Raw genomic sequence first — 27,124 nt, 5'->3', positions numbered from 1 at the left:
TGCACCTTTTTGCCAGAGTCTTTAGCCTGAATACCTGCTCACCAACATGACAAACTTGAAACTCTTGAAAATCTTCAATGGCACCAAATTAAAATGATCCTATGAGATTATTACGTGTGCTTTGTAAAAAAAAATGCTCTGTGCTCTGGGTCAGTTATAGACACAAGAAAACCTTGTGCGTTACCAGCAAAAACATTGTCATGGAGTCATACAGCATAGAAACAGGCCCTTCAGCCCAACTCATCCATGCTGACCAAGGTGCCTATGTGAGCTAGTCCCTTTTTTGTTGCATTTGGTTCATATCCCTCTAAACCTTTCCTATCCATGTACCTGTCTAAATGTCATTTACCCAATTCTACCACTTCCTCTGACAGCTCATTCCACATACCCACTATCCTCTGAGAGAAAAATTTGCCTTCAAATCTTTCCCCTCTCTCCTTAAACCTATGCCATCGAGTTACAGACTCCCCTATCCTGGGGAAAAGACCACGCATCCATCTTATCTATGCCCCTCATGATTTTATACTGCACTAAAAAGTCACCCCTTAACCTCCTCCTCCAACTTAATCACATCCTTCATAACAGTGCAGATATGACCAGAACTGCTCATAATACTCCAAGTGTGGCCTAACCCACATTTTGGCTCATCAACTCTTATACTCAATACCTTGGCCAATGAAGGCAAATATGTGATATGCTTTCCTCACCACCCTGTCTATCCCTGTTGTCACTTTAAGGAAACTATGTACTTGTACACCTACGTTTCTGTTCATCAACATTTGGTAAGATCACCCTTGATCTTAATGAATGGCAGAACAGGCTCCAAGGGCTTATAGTCTACTCCTGACCAATTTCTTATGTTAACCATCTGAGAGAAACAGTGTCTTCAGTGGGCAACTCCTTATTTTACAACATTGACCCATAGTTCTAAATTCTCCCATGAGGAAACATTCTCTCAACTTCCACGATGTCAAGACCTCTCAGGATCATACATGTTGCACTCAAGCCCCTTTTCACACTCCTGAACTTCAGTGGTTAAAAGCCACAAAAAAGGTTAGTGTAAGAAATTAAAGCTCAGTGTAGGAGGTAACACAATGACATGGTTAGAAGACTGGCTGACTAACAGGATGCAACTAGTCATAAAGAGGTCTTTATCTGGTTGGCAATATGTAAAGAGTAGTGTGCCACAGGGTTCAGTGCTGGAATCTCAATATTTACCATTGAAATGGCAAGGCATATTAAATGGATGGAGTTGCTGAAGGTACAGCTGCTAAATTTACTGATGACACAAAGATTGGTAGAAAAAAATGAATTGTGAAGCTGACATAGGAGACTTAAAAAATATATAGCAATGTTAAATGAGTGGACAAAGATTTGGCAGATGGGGCATAATCTGGGAAGATGTGAAATTATCCACTTTGGGAGGGAAAAAAATGAAGCAGCACATTACCTAAATGATGACAGATTGAAAAGTTCAGAGATGTAGTGGGATCTGGGTGTCCTCATGCATGATTCATTGAAGGCTAGTATGCCACTGTAGCAAGTAATTAGGAAAGCTAATAGAACGTTTATTGCATGGGGAATTGAATACAATAATTGGGAAGTTATGCTTCAGTTTTATAGACTGTTGGTGAAATCACACCTGGGGTCTTGCCTACTGTATTTTTCTCCTTATTAAGGATGTTAATACATTGAAAGCAGATCAGAGGTGGTTTACTTAACTAATACCTGGAAGGAGCTGCCCACTGAAGACAGACTGTTTCTCTCAGATGGTTAACATAAGAAATTGGTCAGGAGTAAGCTATAAGCCCTTGGAGCCTGTTCTGTCATTCATTAAGATCAAGGGTGATGTTCTCAATGTCATTTTTTAGCACTATCCTCATCATCCTTCATTCCCTGGATGTCCAGAAATCTATTATTCCCAGTTTTGAATGAAAACACCGAGTGGACTTCCATAGGCCTCCAGGGTAGAGAATTCCAAAGGTTCATAAGGCTCTGAGTGAAGAAATTTATCATCTCAGTTCTAAACAGGCTACCCTTTATTCTGAAATTGTGACCTCTGGACCTAGACTCCTTAGCCAGAAGAAAGATCTTTTTGATATCTAGCCTGTCAAGAACTTCATGAATTTCACATGTTTCAATGAGATGTTTCACATGTTTCAAATGTCATGAAATTTGTTTTTTTGCAACAGTACAGTACAAAGACATAAAATTACTATAAATCACAAGCTAAATATTGCAAAAAAATAAACCAAGTCGTCAGCTGAAAACAAATGTCAATCTGTTCATCGGGGGGGGGGGGGGGGGGGGGGGGGGGTTTAAAAATGATTAACAATATACATAATTAAATAAACATTTTCAAATCAAGACGACAATTCTTTGTGCGGTTAAAAAAATGTGGCTGTGCGAAAGTCAGAATAAAATATCTATGAGATGCTTGGGCACTGATCAAAAACATTGCAGGAGGACTAAGCCAGTCTGACTCAGCCAGTGACAAAATGTTCACTTACTGAAGGTCCTGGCTGTTGAAAACTAAACAATGGGGGCAAAACTACTGAAATATTGCTATACTAAATGTTTCTGTATAAATAGTATAGGAAGTAAAGCAGGATGAAAAAAAAAGTTGCTTAAAAGTGAGTGAGAGGCAGAGAGTGAGGCTGGGAAATGGTCACTGACATTCCTGCTAATGACAGAAAGGGAGAGAAGTGAGTGGGACTTTTATGCTACAGAGCTTTTTTTAAAAAAAAACACATTTTCTTACAACACAGAAGGAGGCCTTTTAGCCCATTACGTAGAGCAATCCAAATCAGGAGGATGCTGGAGGAGCGGTTACACAAACAGGAGGGTAAGAGGGAGGGCTGGGGCTGGAATCAGGTAAGTGTCTCACTTAGATGCAGGACACCCAAGTCAGTATTGCGACCTCAAGGACAATAAGGTCAAGCTACTCTGACAAGCTCGCAAAAGAGTATGGCATGGGGACTGCAAGGTGGCAAAAATAACTCATGATAGGACAGACCCTGTCAAATTTTCCAAAACTCCAAAATGGTTGTTAATGTGTTTCACTCATGGGAGAGAAAAGAAACTGATTTCTGATTGCATTGTGCTGAATAAAAACAGCATAATGCAATGGAAATTCTAGAAGTAATCAAGGAAAATCACATTGGAAAGGGAAAAGGGAAGCAGAAACTACTCATTAAAATCTTTAAAATCTATATGTCACACATATGGCACACATTTTGTCCGTAAAGATTAGTTCCTTTAACTGTTTTTAATGCCAACGTGTACTTTGGAAACTACCCATGTAAAGATTACAGTTTCTTCAGGAACCAATACACATTCAAAGTCCTTCTTGAAATGTTTTCAACATGAAATTCATAACTGAGAATTTTTGTTAAAGAAAATATATACCACAATAACATGACAATACATTTATCGAATGACAGATATACATAGAAACACAAAATGGAATAAAGTGGGTAGATGGAGAGAGAAAGACACTTGCAGGGGTGACAAAGGAACAACAAGAAAGGAAAAATAGAGATATGTTAACGGGGGCAATTTCTGGAAACTAATTACAAAATGCAATAATTAACTGAGCAGAGATAACATTTGAAAAGTTCTGAACCAGTGGAGCCAGTTTTAATCTATTCTCACTTCCTGGGAGCAGCATTGATCTTATCAATTCTGCCAGTTCCAATGATTCACTGTATAACAACAGTTATGGATTAGAAATCAAATAACCCATAATGACTAGATGTTAGTCAAAGACAAGACTTAAATGCCTTGGAGCAAGTCAAGAATTTTTAAACATTTTAAGGCCTTGTTGGAGTTGGAAGAAGATAGAAGATTTCAAATTCAAACACAATTTGAGGGACTTCAGCACATGGACAGCAGTTTGTGGCAATATGATGCTGTGTGCCACTGACCTCAAAGGAAGCTGGCCATGATGACAAAATGAAGTTTAATTTACTGTTAAGAAACCCGAACAAAACAACGTGAAAGTCTGTAGCCAAGTTAGGGAAGTCATCGCAAGACTGTAAACATGGTGACACACCCTCTTAGATGCTAAGGGACAGATTGGTAGCAGAATCAATGATGCTCAGCTTCTGAAGCAGTGTTATCACAGGCAAATCTGACCTTTGAGAAGAAACTAAAAATTTCCAAGTAATGGAATCAACAAATAAAAACATGTAGGATTTGTAAGCGAGACCGACTGTCCTACCTAACAGCACGCACATGGAACAAGTGGCAAAACGTGCTACCCCAGACCGAATCAAACATCATTTTAAAAAGATAAGCAAAGTCTGGTACTTCTGTGGATTTCAAAGTCTGGAATCATATGCTGTCTAAATGCTGGTTCAGGAAAGAAAATTGTCACATACGGTTTATAAAGGCCACATTGCTGGACATTGTGGGTAAAAAAGAAAACAGTAAAATTGAGAAAACAAAATGAAAGTAAGACACTCAAAATTTCTGAAGTTTCCACCATTCTCACAACACAGGAAGTGAAGATTGTAATGCAGAGGGAGTCTTCACAATTTTAATGAAAAAGGAGGCTGAATTAAAAAAAAAGTAGAATTGTTGATTGTCATGAAACTGAATGACAGATGTCACATCCAAGCTTGACATTGGCTGCAGCACTATACTGATGAACCACACTGAATACACAGCTGGATGGCTAGAAAACTTTATATCTGAACTTAAAAAGGCAGAGCTAAATCTGAAAACCTGTACAGGTGAAAGCATTATATAGTTGGAACTGTTGATATATTAAGGGAAGGATGGTTAAAACCTTAACATTGGTCATTGTTGTAGGCTCCAAGCAAGTCTTATTTATCTTGGCAAAATGTTAAAATTTTTACATGATGGAATTAAAATTCACAAACATAATTTTTTTTAGGGCTGGAGATATTTCTGAGCAATAGTTATTAACTTATGCAACAATTCATCTTATTTAAATCTCATACAAAGTATTTTCATTGTAATAACATTGCACTAGGCTATAAATACTTAAAGTTCTGCTCAAGTCACTCATCCCCTTAATAACATTGGAGAAGGCTACAATAAAGAACCTGTAAAACAGCAGAGAATCACTTACAGAAACTTCTGAATTTCTGGCATTTTCTGCATGTACTGCCATCAGTTTCATCGAAGTTGTGTTTATTGTCATATGCAAAAGTACGTGTATGCACAGGTGCAATGAAAAATTTACTTGCAGCAGCATTGCAAGCACATAGCATCATATAAGCAGCATTCACAAGAAAACAAATTATACACAATGTTAATAAGATTACAAATTGTACATAAGAAATTTACAAGATCATAGTGTTATTGTCATGAACACTAATAACGTGAGCTCATAATTCTGGCTTCAGTACAATCAAAATCTGGGTCAATGCAGGCACAAATCTCACTGCACTATTGGGAAATAGCTGACTGTTGCTAAAGCTTCATCATTTGAATAAGCAAATAAGCTAAACTTCCCAGGTAAAAGATCTCATCATGCTATTTGAAGAGATGGGGTCTTCCTTTGATGACCATGGTCAATATTTATCTCTCAACTAAAGGACAGATTCTTAGGTTATTTACATATTTGATGTTTGTGGGACCTTAGCATTGCATAAACTGACTGCTTAAATTGGTCACAACTCACTTTTTATTGGTTGACAAGTCATCTAGGATGTTCCCAAAGACCTAATGTGCTCTGCAAATACAATTTCTTTCCTTCGACATCTCTAACTTCCCCTTCCTAGTTAATGCCACACACCGAGGATCTGCCTCAAATTAGTGCCAATTCATGGTGCTTCTCAAAAGATGAATTATGCAAGTCATAGAAATAGCTCACCCTCCCGTGGAGAAGTGTTTAATAAAAGAATAACTTTTCACTTGTAACATCTCCCATGATTAGATCCAGCAACTCTGCTTTGGAGCACCTAGACAACAGCAAAACATATGTCAGGCTGCTGTTTATCGATTACAGCTCAGCAATCAACACCATCATCCCCTCAGTACTAATCAACGCTTCAAAACCTGGGCCTCTGTACCTCCCTCTGCAACGGCATCCTCAACTTCCTTATCGGGAGACCACAGTCAATGTGGATTGGCAGTAACATCTCCTCCTTGCTGACAATCAACACAGGTGCACCTCAAGGATGAGTGCTTAGCCCACTGTTCTACTCTCTCTGCACTCACAACTGCGTGGCTAGGCACAGCTCAACCACATCTATAAATTCGCCGACGACACCACTGTTATTGGCAGAATCTCAGATGCGACAAGGAGTCATACAGGAGTGAGATAGATCGGCTGGTTGAGCAGCAAGACCAAGGAGTTGATTGTGGACTTCAGGAAGGGGAGGTCGGGAGATCACACACCAGTCTTCATTGAGGGGTCAATGGTGGAAAGGATGAGCAGCTTCAAGTTCCTGAGCGTCAACATCTCAGAGGATCTATCTTGGGCCCAACACATTGATGCAATCACAAAGAAGGCTCTCTACTGCATTAGGAGTTTGAGGAGATTTGGTATGTCACAAAAGACTCTTGCAAATTTCTACAGATGTACGGTGGAGAGCATTCTGACTGGTTATATCACTGCCTGGTATGGAGGCTCCAATGTGCAGGATCAAAAAGAGGCTGCAGAGGGTTTTAGACTCAGCCAGCTCTATCACAGGCAGAACCCTCCCCACCATTGAGGACATCTTCAAGAGGTAGTGCCTCAAGAAGGCAACATCCATCGTTCAGGCCTGGTAGTGTAGCGGTTAGTGTAACGTTATTACAGCGCCAGCAACCCAGGTTCGATTCTGACCGCTGTCTGTAAGGAGTTTGTAGGTTCTTCCCATGTCTGTGTGGGTTTCCCCCGGGTGCTTCAGTTTCCTCCCACATTCCAAAGATGTATGGGTTAGGAAATTGTGGGCATGCTATGTTGGCGCCGGAAGCATGGCGACACTTGCAGGCTGCCCCCAGAACACTCCATGCAAAAGATGCATTTCACTGTGTGTTTCGATGTACGTGACTAATAAAGATATCTTAAGGACCCTCACCATCTGGGACATGCCCTCTTCACATTACTACTATCAGGAAGGAGGTACAGGCATGAGGAAGTTCCAAAAACATCCAGTAAGTGGAGAATACTTGACCCACATACAACATTTCTGGAACAGTTTCTTCCCCTCTGCCATCAGATTTCTGAATGGTCCATGAACACTACCTTGTTATTCCTCTTTTGCACTATTTATTTTTGTAACGTATAGTAATTTTTATGTCTTGCACTGTACTGCTGCCGCAAAACAACAAATTTCACGACTTATGTCAGTGATAATAAACCTGATTCTGATCCAATTCTGTAGCCTTAGCTACACTTGCATAATTTTACTTGTTAACACTGCACGATGCCAAAAATTTAATCCAGATGCTTAAAAATGTATTTATAATCCAGGTAAGAATGGCATTTGGACTGAATGAACATAACGGTAATCGCATTCAACCAGCCTAATCCATTTAATAATAACATAGCTGAACAAGCCAAATTCAGCTTAAATTTGTTGGTAAGCTAACATAACACATGTTCCAAAAGGATTAGTGTACTTTAATACAACTTGATGCACAGGCTAATTTTTCCTCAAGTGTTCATGGAGAAATTGTTCCAGTACAACCTAATCCATTGACAGATCAACAAATCATAGGTGAACCTCCCAAAATTGGTGACTGTCCTCACTTGCTGAGACCCCAGTGTGTGACTGAGATTAAACACTTGAATATAACCAGATTACATACAAGCAGAAACATGACAAAAAGCAGCAACACTGTGATTCTACTCGAACTGTTACATCTGCAAAATATTTGCAACTTTACACCAGTCATTAGATACATTGCTCACTTAGAGTAAAGTGATGTTACCACAGAACCACTTCCAGTTAAGGATTTAAAATACAGGAAGTGATAACTCACTACCCACATTCATGATATAGAATCATTCTTAAATTGAGGACCATATTTGGAAACTTTAAATACAGTCAAGTATTCTCCACTTACTGGATGTTTTTGGAACTTCCTGATGCCTGCTGAGTTAACTTTCAACTGCAGAGTGCTAAAGGGCACTCAACATCCTGGGTTTTTCAAAATACAGGAAACAAAATGTACCAGGCCTTCAAAACAGACCACAAACACAAGAACTAACTTTATGAAAACCAGTGCAAAATCATCTCTTTCCATGACTTTAAAATGCAGAATTCCTTACTTTCCAATAATCTGTAAACTTTGAAAATTGCCTTTTGCATTTACCAACCTTTTTTAAAAAATCTACTTTTATACAATCTTGGTTCTTTAAAAAAACCTGGGGTAAGTATCATCTCTTTGTAAATTATGGCCCATATCAGTAAGGGGAAAAGCTTTTCATGTCACAATGAAGCACATAGAACGAGGTATGTATCTCATACTTGATTATCTGACTCTTTCATTGAGACTGAGGCCTTAATAAAAATCCAGCAGCATTCATGGCCATTCTTTTGGTTTATTTAACCAGAAAAAACATTGGTATGTTAACTTATCCATAACTTGCTTTATCTACTTGCATTCCCACTGATTTGAATTCACACTTTCCGTATACTGTACCCGTTTTCATACTTGCATAGCTGCTTTCTCTTCCAGTCATAAAACCATTCAACTGTTACACTGACCTTCCTATGTATTCCTGATCACTGATGCCACACATTCTACTTTGTGCTATCACTAATTTCAAATGTTCCCTCTATACATCTAAACATAGTACATCAAGGTCAAATCATAAGAATGAACCACTGCCAAGCCTCTTCCAATTTATCCCAGTCCTCTCCCACAAAGCATTGCTAAGGCTAGAAAAATGTCATATTTAGGCCAATAGATTTTTGACAGGTGGGGAAAGTTTACATAACAAAGATGTTTAGATAGGGTAATGATACAAATTGGTCAAAATCTAAATGAATTGAGGATTTCCCTCTCACTTATCAGCCTGTGGATTTTAAGGTTTTTTTAAAACTCAAAACTGACTTATTTGTGATCTTGTTCAAGGGTGATATATTGACAATTAGCCAGGCCTGCTGCAGTTTTACAATAGTATGCATCTTCAAACTTTTATTATTCCACCACAATAACTTGAAAAGCAAGTTTCAATCATCCCAAGGATTTTAATTAGTAACCTGTGGAGAGTAAAATTCGAAGTAATCATACACTATGTTGTAGCACAACTACAGATCACAGGTAATTTGTCTGGGTTCTGAACTGGGGAGAATACCCACATGACAATTTATATACAGCATGTTTAAAATGCTCAGTGATACATGAAACCAACTTAACACAAGAATGCTTGTTGTGCATGCTGTTAAACCAAATATGGATCATCTCCAGTTACACTAAGATATACTGGGCATCATTTCATGAAATTTAAAATGTCTGACAAAAATAATTCAAAATTGGTCTCCATTTTAATTATTTGCTTATTAAGTGAAATCTTGTCATAAAAAAAAATCACTAATCATTCATCCTTTCCAATTCAATTACTTGAAATTTCAATTTCGGGCAAATGAGCTGTGATTTCTACTATAGAAGGTTGTGTCAAAATTAACCAGCTATGTTTTGTCAAGATATAATCTGTTGCAACAAGAACCCAAGTAGAATGAAGTTAATTGTACAATATCAAACACTACCTTAGAACATTACACCACAGTACAGGCCCTTCGGCCCACGATGTTGTGCCGACATTTTATCCTGCTCTAAGATCTATCTAACCCTTCCCTCCCACATAGCGTTCCCCCCCACCCCCTATTTCTCTATCATTCATGTGCCGAAGAGTCTCTTAAATGTCCCTAATGTATCTGCCCGCACAACCTCTGCCGGCAGTGCATTCTATGCACCCACTACCCTCTGTGTAAAAACACTTACCCCTGACATTCCCCTTATGTTCCTCCAATCACCTTAAAATTATGCCCCATCGCATTAGCTATTGTCACCCTGGGAAAAAGTCTCTGACTGTCCACTCGATCTATGCCTCTTATCATCTCGTACACCTCTATCAAGTCACCTCTCATCCTCCTTCTCTCTAAAGAGAAAAGCCCTAGCTCACTCAACCTATCCTCATAAGACAACCTTAAATCATAAACATCTAATTTCTCTTACAATCTACCACATCTACATGTATATTCATAATCCATTGTCTATTTTTGTCTCACCTTCATCTCCTTTCCAACCTTGCAACCTCTTTCTTCTGTTTTGTGGTCTGATGCAAAGTCTAGAATTCACGAAATGGGATTGTGTAGTAAATTTATTGTAGATGTACTGCTTTGCAATAATCATGCAAACAAAAATCAGTTGGAGCCAACCTGGTCATGTAGAAATAGCACAGAATGTACTCTCTCTAATGAAACACTACTACGTATCAGTGAAATTTCAAACATGCAGCAAATAGTGGTTAAGTGGCAATTTTGGAACTGCTTGTTTAAATGGAAATCCCAGAGTACAGACTTTTCATAAATCTAAATGCTTTGCCCATCTTGTATGAAACACTAAATGGTAATACAAAGTCATGGTGCCCCTTTTGTAAAACGACAGTTGGCTTGGTTTACGAAAGTGAATATGTGCATGGCCTGGTTGATAACACCTTAAGTCAGAATGAAAAGGTTTTATTTTCAGCCCTGATGCCAGGATTTTCACAAAATCTTGCTATTATTGAAGAGCTATATTATTAGTGATGTATTTTTGTAAGACATTAAACCTCACTTCTGTCTTCTTCGTAACATGGAAATAAAAAATCCCGAGATAGTATTCTAGACGGTGAAGATGTTTGCTTGGTGCTCCAGCCAATATTCTTTCTTGAACCTTCACCAAAAATATCCATATTCTGGGTTCATTCCACTACTGTTGAGTGCCTTTCCTGACCATTGATGCCACTTTTGCATCTAAAACAAGAACCTACACTGAAGAAATAATCCAGTGCCTGTGAAGCATTTTGGGATATCCTAAAAAAAGACATACCTCATACATGTAAACTGTTCTCACTATCACAGCACATTTCTTTGACAATTTTCTTTAGAAAAAAAACATCTCAATCTGATGAAAAGATAAAAAAAAAATCACTGTTTCTTGCCTCTAGTCTACTACCACCAACTACAAGGAACTAAAACAATATTCATCACTTCTTTAAACATGATGCATGAAAACATTTATGAACCCCACCCAAATAGGATGACTCAACCCATGACACACTATTGAAAACCATAAGAATTAATGTAGCAGAGAAATTTATTGGTACAAATGCATTTTCATTAAATAACAGCTATTTACAAAATAAGAATACTTATTTACTGATAAAATATTGCACACATCTCTGTTGGTGAAGCAAGATTAATGGAAAGACAGCAGGACTAATTGGAAATCTCTTTCAAACAGCTGGCATGGATATGATAGCCAAATGTTCTTTCATTGTGTATGACTGTAGTTGACAAGTTAGATGTGCAGGAAGAGATGTATATTAAGATGGAGATATTGAAAACTGTCTATCACAGCAAGGATTAGGGGTATATAATGCAAATACTGTTCAATTCTCTCGAACATCCATGAGACTATCGAAGAAATAATTTGTTTTATGCAGTATTCTAAAAACTATGAACTTCTCCCTGCATAACATAAACCACATTTAGTGTTTGAGAGTGCACAAACAGTCTTGGACAGGAACAAATCTTGCTCAAGCACAAACCAGCCCTTTTGCACAAATTCTAAAAGAAAATTCACCAACCTCAAGAGTTATTTGATGAAAATATGGTTTCGTACATTAGCTTGAATATAAAATGCATATGATAGTTTGCTAATATATATTTAATGAGCTTTGTAAAGAGGTTCTGGAATATTCTAGGAGAAAGTAGTAGTTAAAAATGTACTGCTGTGCTCCAACTGATGTCTTGCTGACAACTTTTGTTTTTTCCCCCTCCTGGAAACACTTGTCAATGAATGTATCAAGTGTGGAAACAATAAATGACAAAAATTGAACCAAGAGTATGCATTTTAAATTATATAATTTTACTGAAATTGAGAAATCAGCAGTTTGGCATACAGAAAGATCAAGAAGAAATATCTGATTTATGTGTTCTTTGGAAGACAGAGTGAATATATTTAAGACGGATTATATCAATCCAGAAAATAATTAAGATTGGAATTAATGGTGATAGAATGAAAGTTAAAATGAAACCAGGTAAATATCATAGACTTAATTTTATTGAAAGAAGCAAACTATTTTTGAAAAATTCACTTCAGATAATTTAATACCTTAACAAAAACAAAAAATTATATCTGAATGTTCACCATTTATTTCTCCTGGGTAACACAGTTAGTTACAGTACAATAACCCTGTCAACTGTCATACCGATGATTCGCATCAGTCTAGTGGGTTTAACTGGCAGCCTCAATTCAATAGTAACAACATTCATTTGGGCAAAACACAAAATGAATCAGACACTGGTTTGAAATCGCTGGTGCAGTTTTACCCAACTACAAGCAAAATTTGGGCACAAATACATGGTTTGAAAAACTGGAATTTTTGCACCCAAATCTCCTCAATCTTTTATGTTATCCACTAATCTCTGTCTGAATATGAGCAGCCCTGCCCTCAGGAGTTTGCTGTAATTGCCCTAGCTCAGAAGTTCACTTGAAATTATGCCCTGAATTATATCGACAGCAGGAAACCAAGTAACTGTTTCTGTTGTTAGAATGCAATTTTGTGAATGTTTTTAAAAATGCGTTATCACTGAGTTGGTGTTTTTGTTTTCTTGGAATATATTGTTGAAATTAAAAATTGGAAGACATTTCCAATTGCAAGTTTTTAAATACATGCCTAACATATGTACATAATAAAAGAGTAAGCTTAATACTGCTCTTAGCCTGTATATATTCATGCCAATTTAAAACCTTTTTACAATTTGGTGTATTCCAATGAGAGTGGTGGTAAATTGGAGGATAACTCAGCACTGGTAGAGTAAAAGCTGTATTTGATGCAATTTTGCTTTTAACTTCTGGGTTCCCAACAAAACAAAAATCCCACCCCACAAACCTATATTTGAGCATTAGCTGCTACTCTACAAGAATAAAAAAGTTGGAGGGAAACTGTGTTTTTGCACTCCACTGTTAAGTATTACATAACTCATTTAGTCGAGGAACCACAATTGTCTGTTTATTGTGCTGGTAAATTCTCAAGTGAACTAAATGCAGTACCTACAGTGTTGCTTTAGTTAACCATATGACACTGTTTAAGATAGAAGTAGTCCCACCAACCTGAGAGATAGTTACTCTTAACATACAAGGTCACAGGGACTTCCTTACAGGGAGACCACAGTCAGTGCAGATCGGCAATAACATCTCCTCCTTACTGACAATCAACATGGGCACACCTCAAGGATGGGTGCTTAGCCTACTGCTCGATTCTCCCTACACTCATGACTGTGTGGCTAGGCACAGCTCAAACAACATCTATAAGTTCGCCGATGACACCACTGTGGTTGGTAGAATCTCAGATAGCGATGAGGCGGCTTACAGGAGTGAGATAGATAAGCTGGTTGAGTGGTGTCATAACAACAACCTTGCACTCAACGTCAGCAAGACCAAGGAACTGATTATGCTTCAGGAAGGGGAAGTCGGGAGAACACACACCAATCTTCATTGAAGAGTCAGCTGTGGAAAGGGTGAGTAGCTTCAAGTTCCTGGGCATCAACAGCTCAGAGGATCTATCCTGGGCCCAACACATTGATGCAATCATGAAGGAGGCATGGCAGCAGCTCTACTTTATTAGGAGTTTGAGGAGATTTGGTATGTCACCAAAAGCTCTTACAAATTTCTATAGATGTACACTGGAGAGCATCCTGACTGGTTGCATCACAGCCTGGTATGGAGCCTCCAATGCACAGGATCGCAACAGGCTGTAGAAGGTTATAGACTCAGCCAGCTCCATCATGGACACAACCTTCCCCACCATCAAGGACATCTTCAAGAGGTGGTGCCTCAAGAAGGCAACATCTATCATTATGGAGCCTCACCATCCACGACATGCCCTCTTCTCGTTACTACCATCAGGGAGATGGTACAGGAACCTGAAGACCCAAACTCAATGATCCAGGAACAGCTTCTTCCCCTCCGCCATCAGATTTCTGAATGACCCATGAATACTACCTCATTATCTTTTTTGCACCATTTTTGTAATTTATAGTTTTTTTAAAAAATGTCTTTGCACTGTACTGCCGCCGCAAAACAAATTTCACGTCATATGTCAGTGACAAATCTAATTCTGGATCACAAGTCAACATATATACATGTTGCACCACTTTCCCCCTTAAAAAAATAACATTGTACAAACAGGTGCACATATATAAATTAACTTATAAATGCAAGTAAATTAACACGCCAGCCGTGAATTTTCAATAGCTTAAATGCATAGATCTAGCATAACCTCAAGAGAAGGTAGTGAATCACTTATCACAAGGGAGGATTCTGAAGGGTGGATCACTGGAGACATGAATAAATTCTTGAATATTGCAGGAGGTACAGAAGCCTGACGCCCCACACCACCAGGTTCGAGAACAACTACTTCCCTTCTACCATATGGTTCTTGAACCAACTGGCAAAACCTTAATCACCACTACAGTTTAGCAACATCATGACCATTCTGATCACTTTGCACTAAAATTGACTTTTTTTTGTTCTAATTGTGTTTTTTAAAAAAAGTTGTGTATAATTTATGTTTAATTCATGTTTTTCTTGTGAATGCTGCTTATATGACACTACGTGCCTGCAATGCTGCTGCAAGTAAGTTTTTCATTGTGCATTTGACAATAAACTCGACTTTGAATTAAGGGCTACAAAGAACTGGTACAGAAGAGGAACTGAAACCATGGCAAGCTTTTAGTATCTGACTCCTGCTCCCATTTTCTTCTGCATTTCACTGTTTCCCATTTGAAGCGTTGTCCTATGCTGATCTTCTGCACTGCCCCCACCCCACCCTTTAGAGACATTTCCCGTGGCTTTTCTCTCTACCAGAGCTCTTCAAAGCACAGTCGCTCGAGCTGCCATGCTCAAGTGACTATATGCTGATCTTTCAACCTCCCTCTCCTTGAGCTAGTCTAACTGCAGTACCAGGCCTCAATGCTATTGATATAATGCTGAACTTTCCCAATTCCATTTATAAGTGATTGACCCCTTTTAGGAGTTCCATGACCACCAATAACCTGATAGCAGACAGACATCCGGGCAGCGACTTTACATGTTTGAGACAGATACATTATTTGAATTCAAATATTTATTGCAGCCTTGCTGCAGTGGCCACAGCTTTTCCGCTGTGAACCCTATTTCCCACAAAGCTCAGTCATGGTGATTCAAGATGAGCTGAACTAACCAAACCCTAGGAGAATTGTTCTTGTATCTCCAAATTAGACAAGTTCAATATGAATTTCTGCCATATATACCACTGCGAAGACTTGGATCAAGAGTCCCATTTTTCAGATATAACAAGATCACTACTCACCAGAAGGTATCAAACTGGACTTTTCATACAGATACACTTTTGTTTCGAAGTCTTCACTTATGGCTTCATATTGTCTCTCAAGTCACTTGATGCTTTTTGACTACACATCTCAGTATTCTGCTACCATCAAGTTCAAATGCCTTATCCAATTTCTCTTTCCATTCTAAATATACAAACTTTATCAGACCTGATTTGTGCGCCTGTGACAACAAGTATTTTGTTTCAGGATGCTTTTTTTCAAACCTGGACCTTTTTTCTTTGCTCAGATTCTCAAATAGCTTTGGGGATCATGAATATTTGTACCCATCTTCCTATGGGAAATATTTATTTTATCAACTGGCTTCTTTTGCCAATAAAATCTACTATTTTCAAAAATCTAGACCTTTCAATGAGTCAGCATAGTGTTCCCTACAGAAATTGCCCAGGAGTATTTAATGCAAAATTTAGTTGAAACTAGAACAGCATGGTCATAGGAAAAATTTGTATTACAGACATGCTGGGAAACACTGCAAGAGCACAAATTGAAGATGTCATTTTTATTTTATAGAAAGAGACCTGTACTCTCCAGTTGAGAGAATAAAAGGTGATCTCATTGAAGCACATAAAATTTTTAAAGGGACTTGACATGTTAGATGGAGAGTTGATGTCTCCCCGGCTGGGGTGTCTAGAACTGGGATCACTGTCTCAAAATAAAGGTTTGGCCATTCAGAACACAGATGAAAAGAAATTTATTCATCCCTAAGTAGTGAATCTTCAAAAATTCTCTTCCCAAGAGGGCTGAGGCTCAGTTACTTAGTATATTAAAACTGAGATTGATTGATTTCTAGATATTAAGAGAATTAAGTGATAGAGGACTAGTGCAGGAAAGGGGCATTAGAGAAAAGATCAACCATTATCTTAATGAATGGCAGAGCAGGCACATGGAATGGTCTGCTCCCATTTCTATTTGTATATTTACATACCAATATCTGGAACATGCTAAGAGGACAGGAAAAATGAGATGAGTTACAGAATGAATTATTTGATTAATACAGAAATAATTCCCACAATAGGGTAACATATAATTAAGTATTTTAAGAAATGCATTATTTAAAAAGATAAACGTTATCCTTAAGAGGACTTGTATACATTAATTTCAACATGCAAAATATGTTTCTCCATCCATCATATAGAAAAAACTGGCTTGATGTTGTTTTGTGTCACCTTTGAGAAATGTAAATAAATAAATGTTAAAAAAAAATTAAATCTGGGCATCTAAGCATTGAATTCCTAGCACATTTGCAACAACATGATGTAGTCTAGGATGACTGAAACCGATTTAAATCTGGTCTCTGGACTGCCTGAGGAAGTCTTGGGTATCTCAGCTGCACCTTCAAAAGAGATCCAGCTTTTTGCCGAGTAAGGAAAGCATAGACCTGCTGATAATTGAGTGTCACTTGCTTGCTCAAAAATACCAAAAACTTGCATGATGCTTAATAACATAACTGGTTTTATTATTTTAAGCTCAAATTTTTGTAGCAAAAAAAGGTTGTAACAATGTTTTAGTACTCTGGTAAAATTCAAAATTCTACTGGGACTGAGAAAATAATGTTGAAAATCTCCTGTTTGGAAAATAACACAAGCACTTCCAAGAATCTGGATCAACCATGTTAGGGACAGGATCAGAGTTTAATGAACTAGAGTGGAGAATCTAATTCAGTGAATACTTTTTCCAGTTTTCTAATTATGACCCACTTTCTCAAGGTGTCAAGAATGAGTCCATTAGTATGTATTTCCTTCCAATACTTTGTCATCAGTGATTGTTGGAAGCTTTTCAATTATGGGCATCAATGGAAATTAGCTAAGGGAGGCAGAAAGTGGTAGAAAGTCCACTTTTAAGCAGATGAGGAAAATTTGAAATAATTTTGGGGAAAGATGTCCAAGGAGCAGTGGCTGACAGTTGCTGAGCACTGGGCCAAGAATGGTTATCATCTGAACCATAAATTATGCGAGCACAGATCAAGAGCCTGTGGAATCCTTAGCTGTAGCTATACCTGCCTCTTTCTCCTTCTCTTTGCTAAACCAACCCTAGCTCTAGGCATTTTAAATCCATCCAGTTAGTTTTATATTGACATTTCCATCAGCCAATTTTCAAGAATTCCAGTAATCTGTCCACTGATTAACTCATTGTTGTGAAATCGATGCATCTCATTTGTATTTGACACATTTCTCACAACTCAGGTTTTACTGACCAAAAGATATTGTCGATTCTAAGTGGTTTGAACGGATATTTAATTTATCCTGTCTAAAATACGCAGCATATTAGAGATATAGCATTCAGGTATCACGTTTGTCATATTCCATGTTCATTCTGCCTCCAATTCTGGTTGTAATTCTGATCAGCTTATCTGCAAAACAACCCACACAGTGTTCAGTACCAGTACTATTATGGTACAAACCATGTATAAATCCATTATTTTGTTATGAAATGTGTTGCCTTATCAAAATATCTTAGAACCTCACTTTGGATCCTTGCTCAAAATATTCAACAGCCATTCTATGCTAGCAGTGTTTTTTTTCTTTTCAGTCATTTTATTAATTTTCAAATTAGTACAAATTAATATATATAACATTAATAATTATACATATGGTGCAAAGAGATCAGGATAACAAACAATTAATATATATAATCACAAGGAGTTTAAAAAAAAGTAATCTAGACCTCCCGCTCTCTTAATACGAAAGGAAAATTGAAAAGAGATTTAATTATGAGAAAAGAACTCCCAAATCAAAAAAAAAATTAATAATAAACCAAAAACTTCAAAACAAAACTGGATTGATATTTCTTCAATTAAAAAAAACATTATTATGTCATTAACTCTGCTCCTCTGTATTCAAGGGTTATTGAAAGGGGTCTGAAAAAGGTCAGCTTATATCATATGGAAATATTGAATAAATGGACTCCAAACTTCCTCAAATTTAAGCGAAGGATCAACAGTACCACTCCTAATATTTTCTAAGTTTAAGCATGCTATAGTTTGAGAGAAAATGCTAGCAGTGTTTTATAAAACTAAATGAGTTGATTGTGTTTGGTATTGACTGAAGTAAAACATAATTAGCCAGGACATACTGTAGAACACACTGTACAATCTCTGATGTCCATTAGAGAAAATATACTGGATCTTTGTTTAATTTCTTATTTGAAAATAGTGCTTTTAACTCATCAGGTATTAGAGTAGATTGTGCAGTGATGTTTTTGAACCATCAACATTCTGACTACAGCAAGAATATTCAGAACTGAGCCAAACTAACACACAAATTTATATTGCTATTAATAATTACAACTTTGGGGTAAAGTTACAAGAATTTAACGTTTTGTCAAATAGTAGAAAAATTATTCAATTGACATCCTGATAAATGGCAGACAAACAAATGTCATCAAAAGTAAAACAAAACTGGAGATGCTGAAAATCTAAAATAAAAACTGAAAATGTTGGAAATGCTCAGCAGGTCAGACTGCATCTGTGGGAAGAGAAACAGAGTTAACATCTCAGATAAAGACAAAGGGACTTCAATCTGAAACATTAACTGCTTCTTTACCCATAGATACAGCCCGACTAGCTGAGCACTTCCAGCGTTTTCTGTTTTCAAATCTGTAGTCAATATCACAAGAATGATGTGTGAAATGATTTAAGGGTCTCGACCTGAAACGTCAACTACCGATTTCTCTCTATAGATGCTGCCTGATCCGCTGAGTTCCTCCAGCATTTTGTGTGTTGCTCCAGATTTCCAGCATCTGCAGTCCATTGTATCTCCAGAACTTTTAAACAACCTAGGCTGACACTTCAGTGTAATGACCTCATCTTTATCAGAGATGCTGTCATTTAGATGAGATGTTAAACTGAAGCTCTATTTGTCACTTAGGTGGTGACATGATTTGAACAAAGGAAATCTCATTCAGTACTGACAAAATATGTACTCTTCAACCAATATTAATGAAACCGTTTTATTAACTTATAATTGATAATGGATCAAAAATTGGCTAGGCGATAAGAGGCAGAGGGTAGTGGTGGATGGGTGTTTTTCTGATTAGAAATCAGTAGTAAGTAATGTTCTGCTGGGATTGGTGCAACAAACCTTTGTTGTTTGTAATAAATATAGATGACTTGGATTAGAGTGTAGAGTGTATGATTAGCAACTTTGTAGACGACACAAAAATTAGTGGAGTTGTAGATAGAGAAGAAAGTTGTCTAAGGATGCAGCGGGAATGTTGGGCAGCATGGTAGCAAATAGAATTTAATCCAGACAAGTGAGAGATAATGCACTGTAGGAGATCAAATTCTGGTAGGACATGGAGTAAATGGCAGAGACCTTAGGAGCATTCATGTACAGAGGGACCTTGGGGTGCAAGGCCATAGCTCCCTGAAAGTGTCGATGCAGGTGGATAGGGCAGTGATAAAGGCATTTGGTATGCTTTCCTTAAAAGGGTCAGGCATTCAGTACTACAGCTGAGACATTATGTTGCTGTTGTACAAGACATTGGTTAGACCACACTTGGTGTATAGTTCTGGTCACACTACAGGTAGGATGTGATAGCATTAGAAAGAGTATGGCCAGGATGTTGCCTGGAATGGAGGCTGTAATTATAAGGAGATTGGCTAGGTTAAGTTTATTCTCACTGGAAAACAGGAGGCCTTATAGAGGTTTATAAAATTGAACAGCACAGTTTGGATTAATAGAATCTTTTTTCCAGGCCAGGGGAGTCTAGAACTAGAGGGCATAGACTTAAAGTGAAGGGGAGAAATTTAAAGGAGATCTGAGGGGTAAATTTCTCTCCCCCCCCCCCCCCCCCCCCCCCCCCCCCACAGAGGGTAGTGAATATCTGGAACGAGCTGCAAGAGATAGAGGAGGCAGATTCAATTACAAAGTTTAAAAGACAATTGGACAGGTACTTGGAGGAAAGGTGTAGAGGGACATGGGCCTAAAGCAGACAAATGGGATTAGTGTAGCTAGGCTCCATGATCAGCATGGACTAAATTGGCTAAATGGGACCATTTCTGTGCTGCATGTTCCCATGATTCTATTGCTCTTGGGATTCACACCATGCAAATAATCTGCCTGTTTACCAATAACATTCTAGAAAATTAACTGTGAAGAACTTTGGAACATTAAGGTCATGAAGGATGCTGTATAAATGCATGCCCTTTCTTTCCAAGTTATATCAATTTGTTAAAGAAAGCTTTAATAAAAGATCTCATCTCTCTCTGGCTCCATTTATACAAGAATGAACAATTCACTTAACTGATCAAAGGTCCTAAGTTTGATCACCTAGCTTTGATGGGTTAGCCCATCATAGGAGTACTAAAACCTATCAATCAGGATTCCTTTGCCTGATTGTCATTCAGCTGCACTCCCAGATTATACTTCAATGATTTACAGGACGTGGGCATTGCTGGCAATGAGAGGATTAAACTCAGCTGTGCTGTTCCTTGTATTCATGTGGTCTGCTGATACTCATTCAAGGCCACTTAAACATGACAGATTTGCATTGGTGAAGACCGACAAAGAACAGATTACTCGAGCAATCAATGGCTTTGAGACAAGGGGTGGAGGGGGGAGAAAGAAAATTAAGTGTTTCTTTAAATATTGCTCTGTGGTGATTGTTTTTTTAAACATCCTTCAAATTTGAGTCAAAGTCATTACCGATGATGGTCATTCAGCCCAAGAACTCCATGCTGACTCTGTAGACAAACTAGTTGGTTTCATTCCCCTTCATCCCACTGGCCCTGCAGGTTTATTGCCCTCTTGTCCCTTTCTTTTTCAAATCACTAATCATCTCCACTTCCAAAACCCTAATAAGAGCAAGTTCCACATCATTACCTCTCACCTTATAAAGGTTTCTCACATGCCCACTACATTTCTTACCCAGAACCTCTGTCTCCCCCTGCCCTTATGTCATGTGCTTATGAGAACAGATTTTCTTTGTCTACTTTAGAGTCAGAGTTGTACAGCACAGAAACAAACCTTTTAGCCCTCCACATTCGCGCTGACTTTTTTGTCCATTTACACTAACCTAATTTGCTTACATTGGGACCATATCTATCTATGCCTTACCAATGCCTACCTAAATGCCTGTTAAGTGTAGTAATTGTATACAATTCCACCACCCGTAATCAAACAGTCAGATCTCTTTAAAAACTCCAACCTCTTAAAACTATGCCCTACCATGGGACTATCAACCCTATCTATGCCTTTCATAAACATATATACTAACCAATTTCTGCCAATAACTAAAGCCCTCCAACCCAGGCAACATCTTGGCGAATCTCCTTTTCATATTCTGCAGCACAATCACATCCTTCCTATTGTGTGGTGACCAGAACTGCACACAATACACCATCTGTGACATAACCTATATTTTGTACAGTTGCAACATAATGTCCCAACTTTCATATATATGAAGGCTGGCAAAGTCAACAGAACAGAAATCAACAAAACAGACCAAAGATTTATAGGAAAAGCTGGAGAGTGGATATAGAAGCAAGGATAACACTGTGGTTATATCATTAGAATTGATGCATTTACCAGGTCAGAGTGCTTTGAGCAGTTACAGCTGGGAAAAAAAAATGTTGGAACTTTGAGAATGGCGATACTGTAGGTATATGGAACAGATTATTTGCACAAGTGGTGGAATAAGAAACATTAATGGGCTCCAAGGAACCAGGCAAACCATTGTCGAGAAATGGGATCAGAGTGTACAAAGGGAATGCTGTGAACAGCCAAGGGTAGTTAGTCTTCGGGGAGGAGGTACAGGAGCCTGAAGACCCACACTCAACGTTTCAGGAATAGCTTCTTCCCCTCCATCATCAGATTTCTGTACGATCCATAAACCCAAGAACACTAACTTGTTATTCCTCTTTTGCACTATTTATTTTTGTAACTTACAGTAATTTTTATGTCTTGCACTGTACTGCTGCAGTAAAACAACAAATTTCGCAACATATGTCAGTGATAATAAACGTGATTCTGATGGCATTTTGACTGAAAGTGTTGCATACTATTGTGGACATTCCCTGTCTACTCACATTCCATCTTTCCAAATTATTTCCCACTTACGTAATTGTAAGGATTGTCAAATTATGTTATAGAATACAAGTGCTATTTTTGCAGTATGAACACTAAATGTTGTGCATTCACTACTGATTAAAAAAAAAGTTCAAACATTATAAACAATAGAAAAAGGGATTGTGCAATTAAAAGCATCATAACCAAACACTCAACTATGAAAAATATGCGTTTACTTTAGAGGGTATGCGGTTGGCACAAATATTTAGTCCCAAATGTGATCAGTGGTTGCAGCACAAAAATACTGCAAGATCCTGGGCCATCAGGTAGATCAGTAGCAGAGCACCTGCCCAAGGCAAGAGGTTGCTAGTTCAAGTGTCACTGCAGATTCTGGAGCACAAAATCAAGGCTGACATTTCAGTGCAGTACTGAAGAATTGTTATTGACAGAGGGCTGAGCAGTCTTTAGGGAGAGATATAGAACTAAGGTCTCGAATCTCCCTCTTGGGTGAATTTAAAAGGGTCTCGTGGCATTATTTGAAGACCAGCTAGGGAGCAATTATCAGGTCTGAGCTAATATTTACCCACTGACTATCACAAACAAAATATTTTCTTGCCACAATTTCATCACTGTTTGAGACTTTGGCGTGTGCCCAATGGTTACTGTATTTCTCTCACTGCTATAGTAATTCCACTATAAAAATATTTAATTGAAGTGTTTTGGGATGCCTGTATTGTGGAAGGTACCATATACATTTCCTATATTAATATCCACAGACTTCTATTCTACAGATTCAGAACTGGATCTTTGAGACTAAGGTCAAACAAGTAATTTTCCAAAAACTCTGTCATATGCATACTTGCTCAATTTTTATGGATACATTTAATAATAATAAATAATTATACATTGTTCCAGGTGAATTTTTACTATTACTTATCCAATGCAAGTGACACAAATTAAGTTCTGGAGACATATATAATTGAAGAAATCTGCTTGTTTACACATTCATGCCATCACTAACCTCTACCCCTTCCTCAACCCTCTCCCCCCAAATATAGTGAGACACAATCCTAGGGGCAATAGTCCTCTGGTAGTCAATGGTCATTCCAAGCAAGAGCCAGTGGCACTTAGAATACACCCTTAGAATGTCAAAATCATGACTTACCCCAATTCTATTCTGGGTGGATGCCCAAATAGATATTTTAAAGCTACAAACACATATTCATCAAACCTAACATCAGTCTTTCAGGAGTTTTAAATACATCATTTAAGGAGACCAAAGCTGCATTTCATCTTAGTTGATAAATGAAGTACTAACGTCAATTTAGATGCATTATACTGGTTGCCCCAGCTGGATGAATGGTACAGACTTTATAGATTTCGGTTGTTTTGTTTACTTGTAAAACAAATAAGGAAATTAGTGGCACAGGTCACTTATCACATTTGACCCAAGTTTATAATTTATACTCTTATGCTTAGTTGGAAATATAACATTCTGTTCCTTGTTATATAACCTGACAATGCACTTTATTGACATATGCCCAATTTTATGAACTTAAATGAAAAACTGATAACAACCAATCAAAAGCTCAATAAATGGAATAATGGTCAGGAGCTATCACTCGCCTTTCATCCTCTTTACAGCACGTAACGTTAGCTTACAAGAGGAAACTGAACAGGATTAAACAAGTCCAATGCATTTTATATTTAATACAAAAGAAACCCAATTTTATCCATATCGGTCAATATAATCAACATTAGGTTTCTATCAACAAAATTATATTTACATTTCTCCCAAAGTGAAAGCTGAACATTCTCATACAGCTTCCAATGTTTACATCAATGTTTTTATTAAGTCCCCGACTTCGAAAGTCTATGAGTTTAAAGGGATGCATAAGTAACCCATCCCCTTTAGTAAGAGGTGGTGAAAGACAAGGGAATCTGCTGCAATAAGGGATACTGGGAAACTAATGCAGTTTATTACTGCGCAGGTGGGTGATTCAATGCAGTCAGCGGCTTCCTTTGTACAAATTAAACCGCCGAGCACAATAAAATAAATGCACATTATACACATAATATACACAAATAAAACCAAATTTACTAAATTTAAATCTCATAGTTACCGGGGGTTACTTCATTATCCAGGGAGAATACAGAGAAAGTGCACAAAGAACCATTGCCGCAAACATATACACATCAGTAAAATCCGTACGTTCTCAAAGTACAAACAGTAACAGTAATATTACTATATTACCTTCAATCAAATCATTCTACATTCTCTTATACCAAAACGTGGAAGATCAACGATACGTCCCTTCCTCATGGTTAAGAGGCCACGATATTTATTATCCCCACAAATGCTTAAAATTATATCAAATGTATTCATTTGAAGTCTACAAGGAAAGTGTCCCATAAACTCCGTCGTTTCAAATTATTACGCATACATCCTAATAACTCAGCGCGAGCAACAATGAAAAGACATCGAGTCTGTTACTAACACTTCTCATATCTGCCACAAAAGAAGCCTTCAAGATGATTACTTAAAAGTCTATGCGACTTCAAAGGAAAATAAATAAACGTGTGCGTGCAGTCGAAATCAAGCTTAAGCACAATTTTGAAGTACTTATACATCTTTCTCTTCGCGAATTTAAAAGCGAACGATTTAAGTCAAGAGACAAAACAGTGAGGGGAGGGGAGTGGGGAAGATTTGTTTATCCAAGTTAACAAAACGCTTAGCTGCTGGTCTTAGCTCGATCTTAATGGGTTCCTAATTTGCAGCCGTAAGAAACAAAAATGTTGGAGGGCATTAACTTCATAAATGACAACGTTTACTTTATTAGCAATAGCAATTTAGAAACGGCCTGGCAATTCGGGATGTAAACAGGGCCTTCGGCCCCCCGGCTATGTCATTTACCTTGAAATAGCCTCCTTCGTAGAGCGTGTTGGGGGGGCCGAAGATCGCCACTTCCCAATTGTAGAGGTCGGACTCGTCCACCAAAGTGATCCTGAAACCTTCCACCGGCTCCTCCTGCAAACTCTTAAGCTCCAACATTAAGGCCTTCTGAGAGCTCGTCATCTGCTGCTGAGCCATGGTGGTGGGCGAGGAGGCAGCAGAAAGGCAGAGGAAGGAAGGGGGGAGGGATAGGGAGGAAGGGAGGGAGGGAAAGTGGGGGTTACAAAAAAAAATAAACCAGTGGGAAGAATATTTTTTTAAAAAAAGAGCAGCTGCTGGGAAAGGAAGGTGGGCACTGGGCGATGAAATACACGACGCTTTGGACACTTCAGCAAGTTCGGGAGGGAGGGAGAGAGGGAGGGAAGGGGTAGGGGGGGAGAGAGAGAGAGAGAAAGAGAGAGAGTCCTCCTTCCTCCTTCACAGTGCCAGGCTCTTCACCAACAAAATCAAACCAGTGCTCCACACATCAGGGGAAAGATGAGTCGAGCACCAACAGTTCATGGAGATGGATGCTTTTATGTATTCTTTTACAAAACAAAAGACAAGCGACTGCGTTACTTATTGCCGCCGTGTACGTTCATATAATATGGTTTTACGGATGCTGCCCACACTGACAGGAGTAAAATGGCCCACCAGCTGCAGCGGCTCGTCCCTGTGACGTCACCGACGCCCTTTGTGATGCTCTTGCCCCTCCCCTCGGCCATGTGTCGAAAATCTGCACTGAGCATGCGCGACCAATCAATTTTCACCCCCCCCCCCCCCACACAAGCCTGGTTTGACACCAGACACTCTGGAGCAGGGATCTGATTGGCCGAGCCCACTTTTTATTGGCCGTGTTCAGTCATTGCCAGGAGGAAGTATTTCATTTCTTGGGGGGAGTTCTTTGAAAGTGATTCGTTGATAGTGTGAGTGGTTTTAATTGAGTCTGCTTCCTTCGCTTGTGTTGACAATTGCATATCCATTTATGGAGTGGTTTTTGTTAGACTAAACATCCCATCCTGTTCTCTCCTTCGGATTAGGAGAATTGTTTGCTGAAGAGTCTGAGGCTGCATGAATTTAGTTCTGGCGAAGGATCCAGGACTTGAAACGTGAACTGTTTCTCTTTCCACTGATGCTCCCTCACCTGCTGAATGTTTCCAGCATCTTCTGTTTAAATTCTGCATAAATTTACATGTTGAACAAATCATTACTATGCACACAGAAAAAGTGCCATTCCTTTCAACTCTATTGTTTCAAATGGTGTCAGTATAAAAGGCATTAGTTCCTAGATGATGCTAAACTCCCTCCCGCTTCAATGAATATATGTACAAAAGAAAGATTTCTATAATTACTTTTCATATTTATTTGTTCACAGGTTGTGAATATTGCTGATAATGTTGGGGTTTGACATCGATAACTCTCCAGGACTGAGAAGGCAGTTAAGACTAAATTGATGGTACTGAAGTTCTGTACAGGATAGACTAGACAAAGATGGCAGATATCCTTCCTTAAGGCAAATTACTGAATTAAAAGGGTATTTATGACAATTTGGTCATTCTGTTGATATCACCACTCAGGTTTGCTTTATTTATGAATTCCTTTTTTTTTGATGACTTGAA

The 27,124-nt window shown here is 38.3% G+C and overlaps 1 protein-coding gene across 1 annotated transcript in view; it reads right to left on the bottom strand.

Moving 5' to 3' along the window:
* Nucleotides 1–26,235, bottom strand: part of ube2r2 (ubiquitin-conjugating enzyme E2R 2) — an 84,814-nt gene extending 58,579 nt beyond the window's left edge. Inside the window, exon 1 of the mRNA XM_052010311.1 lies at nucleotides 25,488–26,235. Coding sequence (XP_051866271.1) covers nucleotides 25,488–25,664 — 177 coding nt within the window. The 5' untranslated portion in view covers nucleotides 25,665–26,235. The remainder of the gene's footprint in view (nucleotides 1–25,487) is intronic.
* Nucleotides 26,236–27,124: the final 889 nt, after the last annotated feature.

This window comes from Pristis pectinata, chromosome 2 (assembly GCF_009764475.1).
Source record: "Pristis pectinata isolate sPriPec2 chromosome 2, sPriPec2.1.pri, whole genome shotgun sequence".
Lineage (NCBI taxonomy): Eukaryota > Metazoa > Chordata > Chondrichthyes > Rhinopristiformes > Pristidae > Pristis > Pristis pectinata.
Note: the sequence above shows the minus strand (reverse complement) of the source record. Positions and strands in the feature narration are given on the sequence as shown.